Genomic DNA, 18,857 nt, shown 5'->3' with positions numbered 1-18,857 from the left:
TATTACTCCATTTTTCACATTTCTGTACTGAGAGGTGACGTTTTGATCTTCTATTGGTCTCACGCACTCACGTGAAGCGAATTCCCAGGTCAGAGTTCACCAAACTTTAACTTTGCTAAGCAGCGAAATGCGAAATATCTTTCTTTTATTTATCTTTTATTAGAGATTAATATAAATTACAAAAGCACCGAAATAATACAATATAATCAAATAACTATATAAAATAAGAGAAAGATGAATAACAATATAACGATTAAATAATAATACAAAATATACAAGAAGAAATAAAAAAATACAAACAAACACAACATACAAAAATAAAAATTACATTACAAAAATTTGAAACGTTTTTTCAAGTTTCTTATTATGTGTTTTTATATTTAATATGGTTTTAAAATTAAAATCAAGATCAGTTATGGCAGAAAGTAATATATGAGGGTTTTGAGAAATGCGAAATATCGTTGGACTAGCTTGCGTTTCCGGTCTCTGTGACCGCGGGAAGTGTGTCCGATGAAACCGACGACAGTAGCCATATTTTGTTTGTGTGTGTTTGTTTGTTTGTGTATATATTTTGTAGTAAAACCACATGGCCAAAAACCACAGTAGAATAAAAACATGGTTAATTTTCCAAAGGGCTAAATAAATTAGTAGCATGGCACCGCAAATTATTTTCGAATTTGTAAAACAAAAACAGTTGATAAAAGAAGGCTTTTTTAGTTTTTATATTTTCCTAGCGCCGCTTTAACTTAACATATTTAAGTATTTAATAACTTTGTGGACCTCGTTCGACCGACCAACAGATATGAAGTCGTCGTTTTAGACGCGCTGATATATTTTCCAGCTTGAAATGCCCGCCCACACTCCTTCAGTCGAGACGATCTTGCAGCAGCAGCTCTGACCGCTACTTCTTCTCACAGGGAAAACTCTCTAAAAGTTCGTCTGACAGAATGTAAGCAGGATCATCGCTTGTGGAGATCGTGATAAACTTGTTTTCATCAGCCTGCGAGGTGAGTCACATTGGCGATAGATTATTTTTGTCACAGCACTCGAAACGTGTGAATTCATTTATGGGAACACAAAAGTGACGTTTAACTTTGTTTCGTTGGTACTGGTGAATGGTTTAGCATTAGACTCAGTGTTCATTCAAAGAAACCGCGTCTTAAACATATGGACTCGTAAATTATTGTGTGTTTGACGTTGCGTCTCCTTTTGACATGAAATCTAATCTGTGCTGCTGTACAGTGAGTTTGCGTGCACGCGCCATTGTAACCTAATTTACAGTATCTGCTATCTGACTCATTGACAGACAATCGACGATTTAGCGTCCCGTCAGAATAGATCAATTCAGTTCATTACGCGCTTTTTCACATGTACATTAATGGTAACAAATCAGGAGAAGTTTATTAACTATATATTTAATGTTTTCCTTCATACCAAGTCGGTACGTTTATAAAACACCAAGTCAGGAGGGCATTTGACCAAATCCAAAGTTCAAGAGGGATCAAATAAATCAATTGATACTGTCTCGTCAAAACATGCAACATTTTAAACTTTTAAACAGATTTCAGAATGAACACTGTCATTTGCAATACACAGTCCCGTCTGGTTTTTATTATGTCTATGTGTCCACTACAGTAATAAAGATGAATGTAACCACTCAGTTTCTCAAAATCACAACTTTAAGTAATTAACCCTTTATTGCTTAATTTTGCGTTGAAAAATGGTCACCCGGTACTGTTTTCCCAGTTTCCTTGAATTAAACATATTTGGGCATAACAACAAAGCAGCGACGTGGATTCAATAGCGTGACGTCAGTGCAATCCAGTTCTTTATTTTGCACATTAGTGGCTTCACGGTATCATTTTTTGCTGATGACGTCACAAAGAGCTTTCTCGGGCTATAAAAGGCACAGCTTTCTTCTCTGGATTTGGTCATTTTATGGTAAAGCGGGTCAAGATGACCAATCCCACCCCAGATTGAAGTACTCAAAGCAGATGAGAAACACCAGTAGCCTGGACTTTATGGCAAATACTTGTGTTAGGTTAGATTTCTTTTTTCATTATCAGAGTTGTAAAGATACAAGATACGAATAAGATGTGAAACACGTTTGTTAAATGACGAAAGAGATAAAGTATTTTAAAAACAAATAACGCACAAAGAAGAACCTAAAAAAAGTCATTTTTTAAGATTTGTAACTTGATCCATGGAGCTCCATTAGATTTACTTGTTTCCTAATGCCACGGTCACACTAGACTTTGATGCGAAATACGTTCGGACGGTTTAGCAAAAATGGGCTGGAGTGATTCCTCCATTTTTTATGCGTATGAATGGAGTCAATGCAACGAAAAGTCAAGCGTGACCGCGGATTTGCTTTAGGTGGGATTAGCAGCTACCTAGGGTCTGACCAAGAGTTAGAAGTAGGTGGGTGGGTTGGTTGGTGAAGGCCCTAGATTTTTTTACAGCTATATTTTAGAAGTATCTAATGGTGAACATTTGTGCCTAAATTCCTCAAAATATTAATCATATATGCAGTCTATGTTGCTTATAACTGGGATGAAGTTCACTAATATATATTCTTTCTTATTTGTCAGTTTGATGTACAAATAGTCAGTTTCAACTAGCTCAACTATATAGATGTAGCAGTAACTGCAGTCTCACATTCCAGCAATGACAGACATTTGGCTCCTTCGGCATTTGTTCTTCACTTATAAAACCACTAAGATTGGGTTTCCATTTGGGGCATTTTCCATCATAGACCCATTCTGCCAGACAGTCACTGAGGTCAAAGCATTGTGCATGAAAATATGCTATTCTGATAAAGCCATTATTTTTGATTTAGTGCTATAGGCTGTCCTTAGAGCCCAGAAAGGAGCGGAGGTCATTGGGTGAAAGAGAAAAATGAGGCCTTATCTTGAATGTTGGCCTTAGTTAACTAGGTTATAAAGTAGTGTAGCCAAACTGACCATGAAATAGCACAGAGAGAAGATAAAATAGGTACTTTTTGAAACTTTTTGTTTAAAGAGATGGTTATTGTGATGTCTGATGTACCCATCACTTGTTTAACAACACCATAAATATGTAGTAGAGGGTTTCGAAAGCCAAAAAGGTATTAGAGAGATCAGACAGATCTCTGACATATACCCACAACGGGAAGCCTGTGTGTTTCCAAAACGTGTTTCCAATCTGGGATGCGGGTACTGTACTCAATGTCTGTAAAATAGACACAGTCCAGAGATATTTCCCCCGGGAATTCATTCACACACACGGCTTCTATTAGACTGTGGTTTACATGGTTGACATGCACATCTACTTAATTGAAACAATGCTTTCAAGTGCACAGACTTAATTGAAATGTTTGCTCCCAAGTCCCAAGAGTTTCAAGATCTTGTGGTTTTGTCTATGGCCATTTATCATGTCAGGAAGCAACAGGAGCTCTGCTAAATGTCAATGTAAGCACTGGGTTATGTCAAGCACATATGTCCAAAGTCCACCACATTGACTTTAATATTGGAATACTGTATCAATTACTGTACAGTGGAGTCCAAGATTCTGAGACCACTTGGGAAAACCTGGGATTAAAAAATAAAAGGTCCAATGTTTAATTTCTGTACTGATAATACAAAATTTACATTAAAAACTCAACATATCCAAAACATAAGCATTTTACGTGGTCTCAGTTTATGGGACCCCACTGTCTTTTTATTTTTATCTGTGCTACACATCCACCTGTCTCGCTCTCTAACACAGGAGATCTGTCAATTTTACAAGAAACCCATCGAACCGGGACAGCTGAGTGGACTTAACCCAACAGGGGTAGGAGGGGATTCAGGGAGAAGGATCTGGGGCTAATCCTGGACATGACCAATACTTAAAGAGCTTCTCTCAAGGCATACTATTAGCAAGATTACTACATTTAATTTATTGCCTTTTAAAGACTCCTGTGCCTCCCCTGGGAGAATCCTGTGGAGTTGGATTGTCGTGTCTATCAAAACAAAGGAACGGGAGCGGAGGCTAGTTGGAAGGAAAATGAGGAGCGTCCCTTTCCAGCATGGATTAAGTACCGAGGCTGCCTGCAGTGTCCGGGATTAAGTCGGTCTCACACACCAGCAGGGTGCAGGCTAGAGGTTATTGAATGAATTTGGATGAAAAAAGCACAGTCATTAGACAATACGACGGATCCAGGTAAGTTTGTAATAGTAAATATTGATAGATAAAACATTGTCTTGTGCTCTTTTTCACTAAATGTCTTATGTTTATCACACAGTGAGTGTGTCTTTAATGGCAATATATCATGAAATGTACAACAAAGTCAAAGTAGAACTGTAAATGAATGGAATAAGACATATGGAGTGACTCCTGTACAATGATGCTCAGGGCTTTGACTCAGGTCACAATCAAATGTCTGTTGAAAGCTGATGCAAAATATACATTATATGACTGGCATTATAAGAAATAAGTAAGAAATCAGTAACTCAGATTACCCATATAGTTAACAATCAGATTTTCTGATTGTTAACTAACTATTAATCAAATAATTTACTTAAGGGATTTAACCAGTTAATACCATTCTTTGTTAGTTTTTGATATGGAAAATAAGCTTTCAAAATGAGAAATATGAGGATGAGTCGCTTGGAGAAACAGACTGGAGGAAGTGCCTTCAAAGTCATTACAAGATGCTTTTAATAGTAAGGTGAATGACCACTATACTAAGATTTTGTAAATACGTTTATGCCACAGTCTAAAGTGAATGACTGAGAAGTCAAAGCAGTCTGAATTTAGATATTTGAAGTGGATTAAGTTCTCTCACACTACTCTAGAACGCTCAACATGGAAATATATATAGGGATAGTTCACTCAAAAATTAAACTTCAGTCATCATTTACTTACTTGTACACATTTATTTTCTGTTGAACGCAAAAGAAGATATTTTGAAGAATGTGGGAAACAAAACAGTTCTGTGGAACAATTAACCACTATAGTATGTATTTTGATATGATGTGATGCCCCAGAACTGTTTGGTTACAAACATTTTTCCAAATATCCATTTCACAGTAAAAGCTGGAGCATGTCATGTTTTTCTTTTTATTTTGTTAATATGTAATCTTTTAGCGCATGTAGGAGCCCTCTTTGGACCATACAGAAGGAGAAGTGAAGGGTTACAGACCTCTACCACAGCAATATCTGCAGCCTGAGCTGAATTTATTTCCGAACTTATATTTTCCAAGCCAGAAACCCAGAACAACTGTGAAGCCCAGAATCTTTGACCACATACGCAGCAGAGGTTTTCAGGAATTGGAGTCATGCATATTTTCAGCTCACATTTATCGTCACTGAAACTTTCTGGATATGAACAAACACCAAAGACAAAAACGGCACTTAGCTGCATCTGTCTTCTTTTTGAATAACAGTACTAAGACACTTTCCACTCAGCTGGAGCTTTTAAAACTTCTGTTCTTTGGAGACTTGATTCACATTTGAGGCTTCAAGGGTTATACGTGTATAATTGTCTTTAAATAAATCTCATAGTTTTGAGTTTTTTTCCTCAAAATACGTTTTGTTTTGTACAATATTTCTAATCCAGAATGAACTTTGGAAAACTCTCTGGCCTGAAGGGCCTCGTGTCCCACTCCTCAGGAAAGCGTCGCTTTAAAGGCGACCTCACCCCGGACATGATTAGCCCCCCGCTGGGCGACTTCCGCCACACCATGCACGTTGGGCGCGGAGGGGATGTTTTTGGCGACACCTCGTTCCTCAGCAACCACGGAGGAGCAGGAAACAACACAGATGGGGACTCTTCCTCAACTTCAGAGAAGACTGAGGGATTCTTCTCCCGAACTCTTCGCCATGTCCGCAGGACCCCAGACAGGCCCCGTGGTAGCTCCAAGGACCTTTCGCCCCCGCCTCCGCCCATTTCTCCCATCATAAAAAATGCCATCTCTCTCCCCCGTCTGGATGTGGACTCGCCAAATGGTTGTCCCGTGAAAGTGCTTTTTCCTAGTACACCCAAGACACCAGAAAATTCTACTTACATGTACGGTGAGTCCAGTCAATTTGTTTTTGTAGACAGAAATAGCTCATTATAGGGAAACATAACGCTTGTATGCAAGGTCTTTATACACCTAGGAAGACTTATGTATATTATGTAGCATTCTTGTCAATAGATTCTCCAAAGCAAATTACACACTGGACCTTTAATAAAGCATAAATGTGTCCCCCACACTTTAATGGCCAAGTGGTTTCACTTTACATCTCAGTCCCGCTAACCTAAAAGTAAGGGAGATCAAACATAAGAAGTGATAAACTATCTGAACACCTGTGCCAATCCCAGACTCCTTTTTAACACACAAGACCGGGCATCAAAGTTCAGCGATCTGTGTCTGAATTCCTATGCCTCACCCTTACAAATACTTTAAACATGCCTCACTGGTTGCTTGACAGGACGGCCTGTACAAAGCACAACCCCCACAGACTCTTACATAGCTAAACAATCTCCTGTCTATCATGAATTTGACTGTAGGGCTCAATAAAATGAACTATTCACTGAATTCATTAGTCTAGTTTAAAAGTGTCCTCTACCACACATGCAGAATTTATTTATTCATCCATGAATATTTGGTACAAAAATGTAACTTAAAATGTTACCTAAAGTTAACATGAAGATTTATATTGATTGACCAGGAACTATGAGGTATTCTTCCCAACACAAATGTTAATTTCATGTCCTGTTTTCAGTAACGTAAAGTGTGTTTCTGTAGGCTATTCGTAAACATTTACAGTTTTTCTGTAATTAGTCATCTCTGCTTTTACTGTGCCAAGTCTGCACTGTTACAGAGCTCTATATGGGCAGAACTGAGTATCTGACCACATGGCATAAATGGGTTGCTGCTACCGTTGCTTATGCTTCAATCTGTGCGTCACCGCCATCTTCTGGATTCAGAGAGTTCTGCAGTTCTCACAACAAACACTTATTATGTTTTTGCAGGTTTGGAGTCTGGTTTCGTCACTTTGCCGAGGCTGTCACGCACCGAGCGTCAATCGCAGGGCAGCTCTCCCCCATCATGCCCTCCTGTAATCCACAGAGGCTCCCTCACCGACACGGGTATCTCCTGTTTCCCCTGCTCAGACTCTGTCAGTCCCTCAGACTCCATGAACTCTTTCAAACTCGATCTGGGCCCTTCCCTCATGTCCGAGGTCTTCGCCATGATTGACAGCCCTGTGTGTGAAAAAAGCATTTCCTTCAGTGAAACCAAGTGTGAGCCCGCTCTGGCATTAGCATCAACTGATGATGATGTCGACTCGGATACGACCACGTCCTTGGTGGACTCCCTCCTGAGAGAAGACGGCGATGGAAGGACGCGGTTGTATGGAGGAGAGTGGAAGCATCCAGACTTTGCAAATGGCGAGTCGCCAAAGAAATCCACGGTGGGAGATGTGATGTACTCGTACACTGTTGAGGATCACGGCATGGAGCCAGAGCGTTTCCAGAGAGCTGCTGATGTGCTGGCACGTCATTACGGAGGAGGACTGAGGAATACAGATTCCAACAGTCCTCACAGGAGACCCTACAACTACCCTGGTGAGGAAGAGGAGATCAAAGTCTAACAGTATGAGGTGGCTTAAAAGAAAACATCAAATCACAAGCACTTTTAATAAGATTGGTAACGGGTTAAATGTAAGCTGGATTTTGATGTTTGACCCGTCTGTAGGCCCTGTACTGAACGCATCAGGATGGATTAGCATCCACGCTACAAATGCCATGTGGTGATGTTTAAATTCCTCTGAAGTTACATGAAACATTACCTTAACGTCGTTGGATGTTTCTGAAATGGATTTTGGATTCAGGTGTAATGAATCTATGAAGAACTTTTGAATGAAATAATGCCTCCAAGGGGAGGGCCCCAAAAAAACTGCCAACAGACCTGACCATGGATGATGCAAAGAAAACTCAACATACTACAGGGATGCATTAAACACGCCAACCATTAAGATAATTCTGGCAAGCCAAAGTCTCTTTGATCTCATTACTTTAGCTTCGATACAGTTTTTGTAATTCATAATGGGGCAATTTTGCTAAACAACAGCTATGAAATGGCAACTTAATGCCACTCAGATTTTCTGAACTTGCGATATTTAGATTTCAAGTAAGTCTTTTTTCTATGTAGTGTACAGTCATATCATGTTAAAGTATGAACGGACGTATATCTCTGCTAGACAACTTATTTCTACTATGCAAACCCTTTAGCTGCGACACAGAATTAAAACATTTGGCATTCATGTAGATTTAAAAGCACAAATTCCCCGATAGCACATCTGGGATCTGGAAAACATCTGCTCTGTAAAAACATCTGAATAATGTTTTAGAAAAAGCCATTTTACATTCATCCTAAATCATACACATCTTACAGACATGTTCTAAGTGTCTAGTGGGAAACATCTCATAGACGTGTTGCAGAGACTCAAAATAATACTTTTTGCAGATGTAAACACAGGCATCAAATAGAAGTTTCCAGGATGTACTGTATGTGTGCTATCATTGTGGATTAATTTCTGTGGCAGTTTCATTTATATTACTTATTTCCTGAGATGCATTCGTCCGTACGAGACAAAACCACAGGTCGTTGTGATGCAAAAACTAAAAAAAGACTGTCAGTGTCATCATTTATTTTATTAAACCATAAATATCTTCAGATCAACACTATATTCATGAATAATTTTTGACCCGCACCATCAATGTCAATGTAATATGAAAATATGATTAAATATTAATATTAATTTTGTTAACATTGTTGTCAAGTTGAAATCTCCATTCCCTAAATCACATGATCTATGTACAAGCTGTACGTATGTGCGGTTTTGCACAAGAATTTTACAACATAGCAATGTATGTTACCATTTTCATTAAACGTTTTCATTAAACAATGTCAGCTCTAAAACGTTTTTGTTGACAAATGTGAACTTGCTTAGCCTTGCACATAAAAACTAAGCTTATAGTGTGAAAAGAACGCAAAGAAGTTTCTCTGTTGTGTATTTTTACAAAACCAGATCATCGAACACCAGAGGAAGATCAGTGTTTAAAATAGACTGCACAGTTGAAAGCATAAGCCAGTAAAAACGCACCTGATGTCAAAGAATGCAATATACACTGTTATAAAATTCAGCTTAATTGAAACAAAGCAATGGGTTTTATAAGTTCAGTTTCCAGTTGTTAACTTTCCTTTTTAAGACTTATTGAGCTGGAAAGGAAAGCTGCTTGTTAAGTGCCTGTGGTGGTTGAGGAGGAGGGATTTTGGGTCTTCTGCCTTGGGGTTTCTTTTGTGGTCCAGCATCAGGCAACATGGGCAGTGGAGTTTGGTCGGTTTGGGGCTTGACTGAAGCCAGCGGTTGTATCTCAGAGACTCGTAGCAGAGGAACGGGGAAAACTCTTTGCTGGTTTGATGGGAAAGCACCCGTCTGGTTAACAGGAGGACCTTTACTGGGGTTTTGTGGCTTTTGCTGAATGAAGGACCTCCTTGCTGTAATAGAAAATAGGGACGTAAAATGTAGCTTTCCTTGAGAAAGCTTTGAAAAATCTATAAACAGCAACATACGTTTGTAAGGAGTTGTGATCTTCATCACAGGCTCCTGGGATGGAGCAGGAGGCTCCTGAGTGCCCTCTGATTGGGTGTAGCTCTGTGTCCTGACGTAGGATTGGTTGTTGGGTGGGGCATGTGCTGGAATATACCGGGGGAGCGGAGAAGGGTTGGGATTTTGAGTAGATGTCTGAGCGACTGGATGAGAATCGTTCTCCCACAAAACAGCATCACGGTTCAACTGAGAAGGTTTGACAGCTTGCGTCAACACAAAGTCATCAGATGAGCTGAAATAAGAAAATGATGCTATAAAAATAAGACATTCCAAGATTATGGTCATTTGTTAACCACAGAAAAACGTTCTGTACCTGTCTGTTTTTACGAGGGACGCTCGGTTAGACTGGAAGAGGGAAGGTGGAAAGACGCTGTCAGAATGATGCCTCTGAGATGTTGCTGGAACCATGTCTTGCAAAACGGAGCTTGAAATTGGCTCTGGGATCTGAAAATCTGCTTCTGAAAAACAAATTGTACAACTGCTATTGCTGTGCTTTGTCAAGAAAACACACCGCAATTTGACCAATCGGCATCCAGGAGCCATTTAACCAAAAACAGTAATGTTTCAGTACCTTCAGGGAAGAGGCTCTTGGAATACTGTATGAGAGGCTCTATGATAGTCACGACTTGCACAGAAGAGGCAGATGCCATGTCTAGCAAGGATGTTTCTCTAAAATAGAAAAATTGTCGTAGTTGAGGAATCCAGGTCATATTTTGCAGTTGAGACAATTTGGGTTATACTGACCCTTCACAGCGGGGCCACAGTAGATTAGGCCCGAGCACTATTGCAATGTTTCTGGGTGTCATCTTATTCACTGCTTGATACTCGGACAAGTGTGACAGAAACTGCACAAGGTATCTGACAGAGAAAGAGAGAGAGAGAGAGAGAGAGAGAGAGAAAGTTTAGGTAAATAGAGTGTCACAGGGATGACCACTATCTCTATATTTAGACACTAGGGGGCGGTTTCCAGGACAGGGATTAGTTTAAAGCAGGCCTAGGCTTTAGTTAAACTAGGATATTTAAATCGCTTTTAAAGAAATACTTTACAAAGAAACATTACTGGTGTGCATCTTGAGACAAAACAATGGCACTGATATATTTTAAGATATGCCAGTGCAAATTGTTTATGATTAAGACACAGCTTACATTTAAATTAGTCTGAAACTAGGCTTTAGCCATATCGGGGAAACCACCCCTAGAAGTATACTTGAACACACTAGTGTATGAAAGGTGGTTTCAGAAGGACAGCAGCGATATGTACATTGTAGGGCTGTCAATCGATTAATCGTGACTAAGACTTCTAAGAAGAACTTCTAAGTAAACACACATACACACACACACATGTATAATGTAAAGAAAAAAATGAAGACATTTATAAATTAAAGGCGCAGTTTGCAAAATCATTCAAACCACCACATTAAAAACAATGAATTAAATTGCGATATTGATCCTAGTTTTATCTCTCTCGATCTTCTTGTCCCAAACTCTTCTTTGGTCATTTGGTTTACCCGTATGTCTTTGTTGAAAGAACCAGCCGCAAACGGTAAAGAATAATTGTGCTCCATAACAACGGTGAAAAAGAAGATAGTTGCTTGATAGGCGCTACAAACTAATACTTTCATATTTGTCCACGAGACTGTGTTGTTATGGTTTTTACAGCAGTAAAAGCGGAAACCGAGAGTAACGCCAGAGACTGTGTTATTAAGGAGATGCAAGGTCATGTGGGGCACCTCAGCCAATTATATAACAGCCTATAGTCTCCTTTCCTGCATTCCGCTGAAGGTTGCAGGCTTTCCATCTAGTGTCTTTGGCAACGCGGATATGATGCCATTGACAGGCGTCTGCCAGACACAGCCCGTGTCACTGGTTAAAGGGCAATTTTCTCACGATTTACAAATAGTTGGAAACATTTGAGATCTTGTAAGTACTCAACTGGACAAAATATATAACACAGGCCTAGTGGTTTTTGGATATTTTCCTGAAAAAAGTTACAAACTGTACCTTTAAATATTTATTTAAATACAATATAAATTATATAAAATGTATATACACTTGTAAATATTTCTAAACTATATACATGTATGTGTGTGTTTTTATATATACAAGATTGTTATACACTGTACACACACATATGTTATGTAAACAAAACGTTTAGTTTTTTGACAGCCCTAATACATTGTACATTTGTATGGCATGATCAAAATGAGTAAGATGTACACTATACCTGAGGTTGTTATAGTTTTCAGTTGGAAGCTTTTGCAACGTCACCCGCAGCTGATTTAGTTTTTCGTCTGTCTCTTTCTCTCTAACAACAACAAAAAATGGTCAAGACAATAAATGCTTCAATCTCTGTGTTTTTCTTGTATCTCTTAAAAAGAACACACAAACTACAAACTTACGCTGCAGCCCTGAACCAGTCATCATATAGTTCAAATGTCATGAGAGGTTCAGGTAACTCTCTCAAATAACATTTAAAAGCCCCTGCAAACAAAACAGAAGAGTTTTTTTTGTCACCTCACCACACACTGCAACATCATTCGTGTAACGTCCAATGCACCGGTCCAGTTGCCCCAATAATTGTCACTTATTATTAATCTAATAACTCACAAAAATGGAAAACCAAATGAAAGAAATAAAATAGCACCTGCTACAGCATGAGGGTCGGAGCGAAACTCATTTTGGTCGACCGTCCCTGCATCCAGACAGTTCTTCAGTTTTTTCACAACTGATGCAGCAGCTGTCAGCCTGAACAACCCCTAGATGTGTGTGAGTTGTTAAGAGCGACAGTGAGAGAAAAGAGTAAAATGTGAAATATAGGCCATGCGTTAATGTGGTTGTGCAGTTTTGCGAGTGGGTGCGGATGTGCATATGAGGTCAGCTGAGTTAAATATGCGTGTGTGTGTGGGAAGCTATAACCATGCATGTACCTCTTCTCTGAGTCCTGTACGCAGCAGCATGCTCACGCACTCCTCAATTGGTACAGCGATCTTTTGATCACAACTCTGAAGATGTGACAGCAGAGGTTCTCCAAATACCCTTTTATCAGATAAACTCACTTGAGGATCTGTGTTTAAGTAAACAAACAAACACTTCATTACAGTGCTGCTATGGGTGTCACATTATATACAGTAAGTAATGACAATAACCATAATATTAAAACCCTTGATTGCCTATATATTGTGTTAATACTACACATACTGTATGATCAATTGTATGTTTAGATGGCTAGGTGTTTGGATGACACGCTTTGTCGTCTGCTTGCCTGCGTTGCTGTGGCTCTCTTTCAACTCGGATATGTTCCTCTCCAAAAATTCATGAGAGGCCTTGTGATATTCAGCTTGTAGCTCCAGCAGCTGTTAGAAAATTTGAGAGGTCGAGATCTGTTTGTCTTGTCTTGAGATGAATGGTTTGAAGTCTGTTAAGACATGTCTGTGTGGAGTTCATATAGTAACTCACGCGTATGAAGTAGCTGGCATACTCATCCTCTTTAGTAGCAAAGTGGTACAGGTCTGCAGAATACTGATCCTGGAATAAAAAAAACGATTTTAATGTTTATTATCCTGTATATTTGATAAAACATTTGGTTTCATGTAGTATAATTAATTAAAGATTTGTTTACACGTAATTTTACAATACATCAATGCATGGTTGCATACCTGATAGAATTGGTTAATGGACACTAGAGGAAAGCAAATCTAGTGTTTCTACCTTTATAAAGGTAGTCTAAATCAGAAAGAATTGTAGAAGTTTCCTGGTTCTGGCTTGGTAAAATGACTGATAAAGAAGTCAACTTTGCCGTAAAATATCTCTAGAGTAACTAGGTTTATGAAAGCTTTGTTAACCTTGATAGCCTCCAGTCTTTTCCAGGCCTCCTCTAGATCTTCTCTGAGACCGTCCTGTTTGGACTGTGGACCTGTGCTGCCCTGAGATCTAAAAATAAAAGGGCACAGGTAGAAAAACTTAATTTAACAGGGTTTTACTTTTATTTTTATTATTCACTTATAATGTCTAAAGAAACTGTATGTATTACGAAGGTTTACTGTTTTATTAACATATTTTTTGAAAACATGTGATTTTATTATTTTTACGGTATATTTCTGGCGCCCCAGCTGCCGAAAATTGCTGTTTTTCACAGTCTATTTTAGAAAAAAGGTTCAAAACTATCAAATTACAGGAAAAAGACCGAAAATTTACAAGACAAACAGAGTAAACCATGTAGTTTTACAGGAAATATTTTAGAGGATATTTCCTGTACCCCAGCTGCCAGATATTTTTGGTTTTGCACTGGCTTTTTACAGTGTATGTAAAACTTGTAAACAATCTTATAAACAGAGAATTGGACTTGTGGTATTGTCTTATCATGTAAAACTGATGAAATATTCACCTGACGCGTGCACTATTCCAGTCTGTCGTAAGTTTAGCAAACTGTTTCTTGTTTTTCAAGATTTCTGGTAGGTCTTCCTGCATAGACAACAATTATAAAGACCATAAACAGTAAGTGTTTCAGTTCATATGTTATGTTTAGTAGCAAGAAAAGTGCTACTGTACCTCACTGAGCTTATTAAGAGGCACTAAAACCTCCTTCTCCAACTTCATCTCAAAGTCAGCCAAAGTCCGTGCCAGAAAGTTTTGCATGAAGCAGCACATTTCTAGAACTTTTCTGCAGGGAAGTCAAAACCGGGTGTGTTCAGAATCTTGATCTTTTTATTTACAAACCATAATGGCTGAATTTCCAAAGCAGCTGTGCTATACTGTGCTTTCATTTCTTGCTGGCATACAGTTTTTCACCAACTAAAATGACTAAAGTACTGGAATACTTGCCTGATAGAGGATTCACCATCAAAATCTTTAAAGCTCTCAACCATACTGACAGACAGCATCATGAGAGGTAACTTTTTCTGAAAAGAAAGAATTCTATAAATGTAAAAGTCAGTTATGATAATTATAATGTCCTATATGGTATGTTTTTGGATACTTCCACTTCTCTTGTAGTTTATTTTTATTAGTTTACATGTACATTAGGAACAAGACCAGAACAATGCAACATGAGCATGTCAATTCATGTTACATGAACAGAGGAGAACTGAAAAAACAAAGATATGATGCAGATCTTTCTATATTCACACTTCTTTAAAGGGATGGTTCACCTTTTCATTTATTCACTCTTATGTCATTCCAAACCTGTATGACTTTCTTTCTTCTGCAGAATAAAAAAGAAGATATTTTGAAGAACGTTGATAACCAAATAGCACTGGACCCCATTGACTTCCGTTGACACAAAACCACTGAGACATTTTGAGTGTTTCACAGAATTGTCATACACAGGTTTTAAACCACATGAAGGTGAATCAATGATGGCCGTTTTTATTCTGGGGTGAACTACACTATATGCACTATATACATGTATGTAAGTCTATTTTGCACTTTGGAAAAGCAGCCAAAAGTCACTTCTGTTCACTACAGATCAACAACTCCAGCCACACACATATACACACAACTCAGATTCAGACAGATTTTGTGACTATCCACATTCGCTTAAGCAATTTCAGACTTGTTTTCTTGAAAATAATTATCAACCAGTCAGTACTGGAAGAAATCCAACCAATGTTCCATATAAAAGATTCTTCCCAGCCACAGCATTTCATAACATGACTGTTTCATTTATCTTCTTGAATGTTGTATTTTTCATCTATATTGTGCGATTATTCTGCTTCAGAATCTCTGCTTACACATTTACAATTCATGATTTAATAAATCAGTTTACCATTCGTCGATCTGGGTCCAGTCCCAGTTGACTTTGCAGGCAGCCTACCAGCTTCTTATGGATGATCTGGGCAGCTTTCCTGGCTGGCTCCACACGCTGTTCCACCTTGAAGCAAACAGAATTTTTTTATCTATTACTCATCCTCATGTCATGGTAAACCTGTATGACTTAACTTCCTCTGCAGAACACAAAAGAAGATATTTTGAAGAATGTTGGTAACCAAACAACATTGACCCCATTGACTTCCATTGCACAGACACAAAACTACCTACTCAAAACATCTTTGTGTTCCACAAAAGAAAGAGTCATATACTGGGTTTGGACAACATGAGGGTGAATAAATGATGACAGAAAGTTTGGGTGAACCATCATTTGAGGTGTTCAGGTGTAATAGTGAAATTAACTCGCCAAAACCAGATCATCTGATAGAAGATCAGTTGCATCTTGTGACCTGCAGAGCAGAAGCAAGTATCAGGTTAAAAATGACACCAATATAGCTCTATGCTTATGGGGTTATATCCACAAATATTTTTTTCACTAGATGCTCTATTCCTTAATTACTCAAGCAAGTTTTTTATTTTTGACATGCATGTTATTTGTAGATTGTGAAAAGAAATTAAATTACTAAATATTTGATCTATGACTTGCAGTCTTTGTCTGTATAATTTAAAGGTAACCCCACCCTCTAGTTGTTCCAGACATGTATACATTTCATTGTTCTGTTAAACACAAGAGAGATATTTTGAAATAATGTCAGCAACCAACAGTTCCCAAGCACCATTGACTGCTATAGTACGAACAAATGTAGTAATATTTTTTAAATGGTAGTCAAAAGTGCTCCAGAACTGTTTGTTTTCCTACATTCCTCAAAATATCTTATTTCTGTTCAACAGAACCAAAATATTACTAACATTTTTCCTACTATGGCAGTCAATGGTGCTTGAGAACTGTTGGTTGCTGACATTTTTTCAAAATATCTCTCTTTGTGTTCAATCGAACAACGAAATGTAGGCCTATACATGTCTGGAACAACTAGAGAGTGAGTAATTCATGACATAATTTTACATTTTTGGGTGAAGTTAAAGGAAGGCCACTGACCATGTGGCCAAACCTAAATAAGAGATTCAGTCTTCAGTAGAAAATAGACTGATACGTGTAGACAGGAAGTGGACTGTACACTCAAAAACATTCTAAAAGTACTCTCTCTTTATCATAGCAATCCAATGCGCTTAATTTACAGTATATGATTTGACTAAAATGCAACGTTTCGAAAAATGTAAAAGTGTCCAAGTGCACAAAAACCTTTAAAACACTTGTTGTGTCACAGCTAGCTGTTGTAATTTCAACTGCGAGTCTAAATAATATTGCACAAGGTATTTAACACTTTTACTGACCACAGCCGATATATCCATTTAAGGATAAAGGCCTTTCAGTATTTTGAATGGCACAGCTGAAATATGTTTGGCTCAGTATTTTTTGACTTGATTTGTGTCACATGTGGCCTATGTTGTTAGCTTTAAACACCACATAACAAGTTCAATGTGGCAGTGTCTGTTCTGTGTCAAGAGTAAAGGATAATAAATATCCTGTTAACCTCCTATCATATCAGTGTGGGTTGAAAAGTTTGTTCTGTGCAACCTGCAGATGTGCTCTCCACCCTTTGGAACTGAAAGCTTTTATCACGGCTTCCTTTGAGACAATTATACATTCAAGAGATGTAGAGTCGACCACATCTCAATAATAATATCTAAATATCTCTGAAATACCTTCTTTAAGAATATAAGACATATCAAGGCAAATGAGATGAACTATTTTAGGATCACTAGCGAATTACATCTTTTAAGATGTCTGGCATGGAGGGAAATCATGTCAGCGTCAAAAATGGATGACCTCAAAGATAAAGTGAACGGTTCAGTGACACAACATGCCCAACTGGATGTACAAACATATAATTCAAAATGAACATCATTTTGCTATGTAACATTATTGAACATTCATAATATTTGAATATTTGAATTTATGCAATTTCAGAGTTGCATGTTTTTCATCATGAAAAAACGTTTATAAATTTTCTTCTCAAGCATCTTCGACAGCTGTATGGGCCTTTGTAAAATCTTTATTCAATATTGTGTTAGATTAGAGGTGTGACACATCTTAGCCCATTCACCCTTTAAGATAAGATGTCATAGAGTGCAAAAACCTATGATGCACATTGTTTGTATGACATTGTCTTTGCAGTGAAATGGCCAAGCATAGCACTTCCCCTGGGTTGAAACAAATACCAGGAGAGAAACCGGCATCAGTGTACCAGTCTAATAACAGTTCAATTCAACTAAAAACAAGGCATGCAATTCATTTCAGACTAACATCACAAATGCCGAGGCACAAAAATAAACTAAAACAGTCGAGTAACATCAACAGAATGTGGAAACAATAACAATATTGCTACATTGCCCAGAAAGGTTTAGTATGAATCTAGGAATAAAATGTTTTCATTTTACACTCTTTGAATTCACTGAAACAGAAGTTGGTTTCAAACATAACGTCCTGTAACATACAACAAAACGAACATGGTCTAAAAATCAACACATGAAAGTACTTACTTCCCCCCATTTCCAAACTGCTTTAAAATGTTAAACTGCTTGAGCATGATTGTGAAGATTCTGTCGTCTTTATAGTCCCTTTATATTAACATGCAGGTCAAGAAGATTGCTGTACCATTTCATGGAGATTATTGCTGTCCGAAATTGAACAGACTAGCAGAGTCATTCAGACTCGTTTCAGCAACTGTTTCAAGTTGACGGCTGTCGTGCACACACCTCATCAAGTCAGAGAAAGAGGAAGTTACCAAACGCATGAGAGGAAAGACATTTTCATATCACTCTGCGAGTCATGCAGCTTTCTCTGGCCACAGAGACAACTGAAATAGATTCACTTGTTATGGGTGCAATACAGAACCTAATTTGATAGTTTAAGTGGCTTTTTAGCCATAAACTAAAATATTGCTACATAATGACATTATTAATTTAAATCCAAGTTAATGTTTCTGTATGGGCCAGTATTATGTTCTATACGCTTTTTGTATATTGTGCATTTCTTGTAAAATCGTCATGTTATTTCCTTGATGTTTTTTATAACTTACTGCACCAAAGCTTATAAGTCAAATAAAAGAACCTTGTAACAGGTTGGCAATCTCATGCTGTTATGCACTTAAAAATATGTAATTCATAAGGTTGTGCGTTTATAAGGATGTGAGAGGTGAAAGGGGAAATCATTTTCTATCTAATAAGGTGTGTCTTCACAAACTTGCTTAGGGAATGTGTGGTGAGGATTATGAAGTGAAACTAATGTCTGGTGTAAACGCTCTGCAAGTGGGGAAGATGGCGCATCCTACAGGGGTCCCTAAGCAACAACAACCATAACCCATTTAATTGGGTATTTCATCATCATGTGTTCAAAAACCTGTAAA

At 38.0% G+C, this 18,857-nt stretch overlaps 2 protein-coding genes across 5 annotated transcripts; one reads left to right on the top strand and one right to left on the bottom strand.

The window, feature by feature from the left end:
• Window positions 1-484: 484 nt before the first annotated feature.
• On the top strand, window positions 485-8,929 carry cdc42ep1a (CDC42 effector protein (Rho GTPase binding) 1a). Of its 4 annotated transcripts, XM_079476530.1 has the most exons (5): window positions 858-1,007; window positions 3,748-3,813; window positions 3,935-4,182; window positions 5,110-6,036; window positions 6,983-8,929. In XM_079476530.1, exons 4-5 carry the CDS (start codon window positions 5,583-5,585, stop codon window positions 7,600-7,602), a joined length of 1,074 nt encoding a protein of 357 aa, XP_079332656.1. In that variant the 5' UTR covers window positions 858-1,007; window positions 3,748-3,813; window positions 3,935-4,182; window positions 5,110-5,582; the 3' UTR covers window positions 7,603-8,929. The 4 variants fall into 4 exon arrangements, with proteins under 4 accessions (XP_079332654.1, XP_079332656.1, XP_079332655.1 ...); XM_079476528.1 differs by having other exon boundaries at window positions 485-1,007; window positions 3,748-4,182; XM_079476529.1 differs by lacking the exon at window positions 3,748-3,813.
• sh3bp1 (SH3-domain binding protein 1) lies at window positions 8,645-18,210 on the bottom strand. Its single transcript, XM_079476526.1, has 18 exons — window positions 17,992-18,210; window positions 15,797-15,839; window positions 15,389-15,493; window positions 14,446-14,522; window positions 14,173-14,284; window positions 14,009-14,085; window positions 13,467-13,554; window positions 13,081-13,149; window positions 12,887-12,977; window positions 12,552-12,688; window positions 12,269-12,380; window positions 12,024-12,105; window positions 11,849-11,929; window positions 10,369-10,482; window positions 10,196-10,293; window positions 9,938-10,082; window positions 9,588-9,856; window positions 8,645-9,512 (listed from the first exon to the last, which is right to left on the bottom strand). Exons 1-18 carry the CDS (start codon window positions 18,036-18,038, stop codon window positions 9,226-9,228), a joined length of 2,034 nt encoding a protein of 677 aa, XP_079332652.1. The 5' UTR covers window positions 18,039-18,210; the 3' UTR covers window positions 8,645-9,225.
• Window positions 18,211-18,857: the final 647 nt, after the last annotated feature.

The sequence above is a fragment of the Barbatula barbatula genome (genome assembly GCF_947034865.1).
Source record: "Barbatula barbatula genome assembly, chromosome: 16".
Lineage (NCBI taxonomy): Eukaryota > Metazoa > Chordata > Actinopteri > Cypriniformes > Nemacheilidae > Barbatula > Barbatula barbatula.
The sequence above is the reverse complement of the archived record's forward strand: the minus strand, read 5'-3'. Positions and strand labels throughout refer to the sequence as shown.

Coding starts and splice junctions, on each gene's coding strand:
- cdc42ep1a (XM_079476527.1), top strand. CDS start 4,133: ATGAATTTGGATGAAAAAAGCACAGTCATTAGACAATACGACGGATCC. Junction 4,183..5,581: donor AGACAATACGACGGATCCAG/GTAAGTTTGTAA, acceptor TTTCTAATCCAG/AATGAACTTTGGAAAACTCT. Junction 6,037..6,982: donor AAATTCTACTTACATGTACG/GTGAGTCCAGTC, acceptor ATGTTTTTGCAG/GTTTGGAGTCTGGTTTCGTC.
- sh3bp1 (XM_079476526.1), bottom strand. CDS start 18,038: ATGCTCAAGCAGTTTAACATTTTAAAGCAGTTTGGAAATGGGGGGAA. Junction 15,840..17,991: donor CAGTTTGGAAATGGGGGGAA/GTAAGTACTTTC, acceptor TCTGCTCTGCAG/GTCACAAGATGCAACTGATC. Junction 9,513..9,587: donor GATCACAACTCCTTACAAAC/GTATGTTGCTGT, acceptor TTTCTATTACAG/CAAGGAGGTCCTTCATTCAG.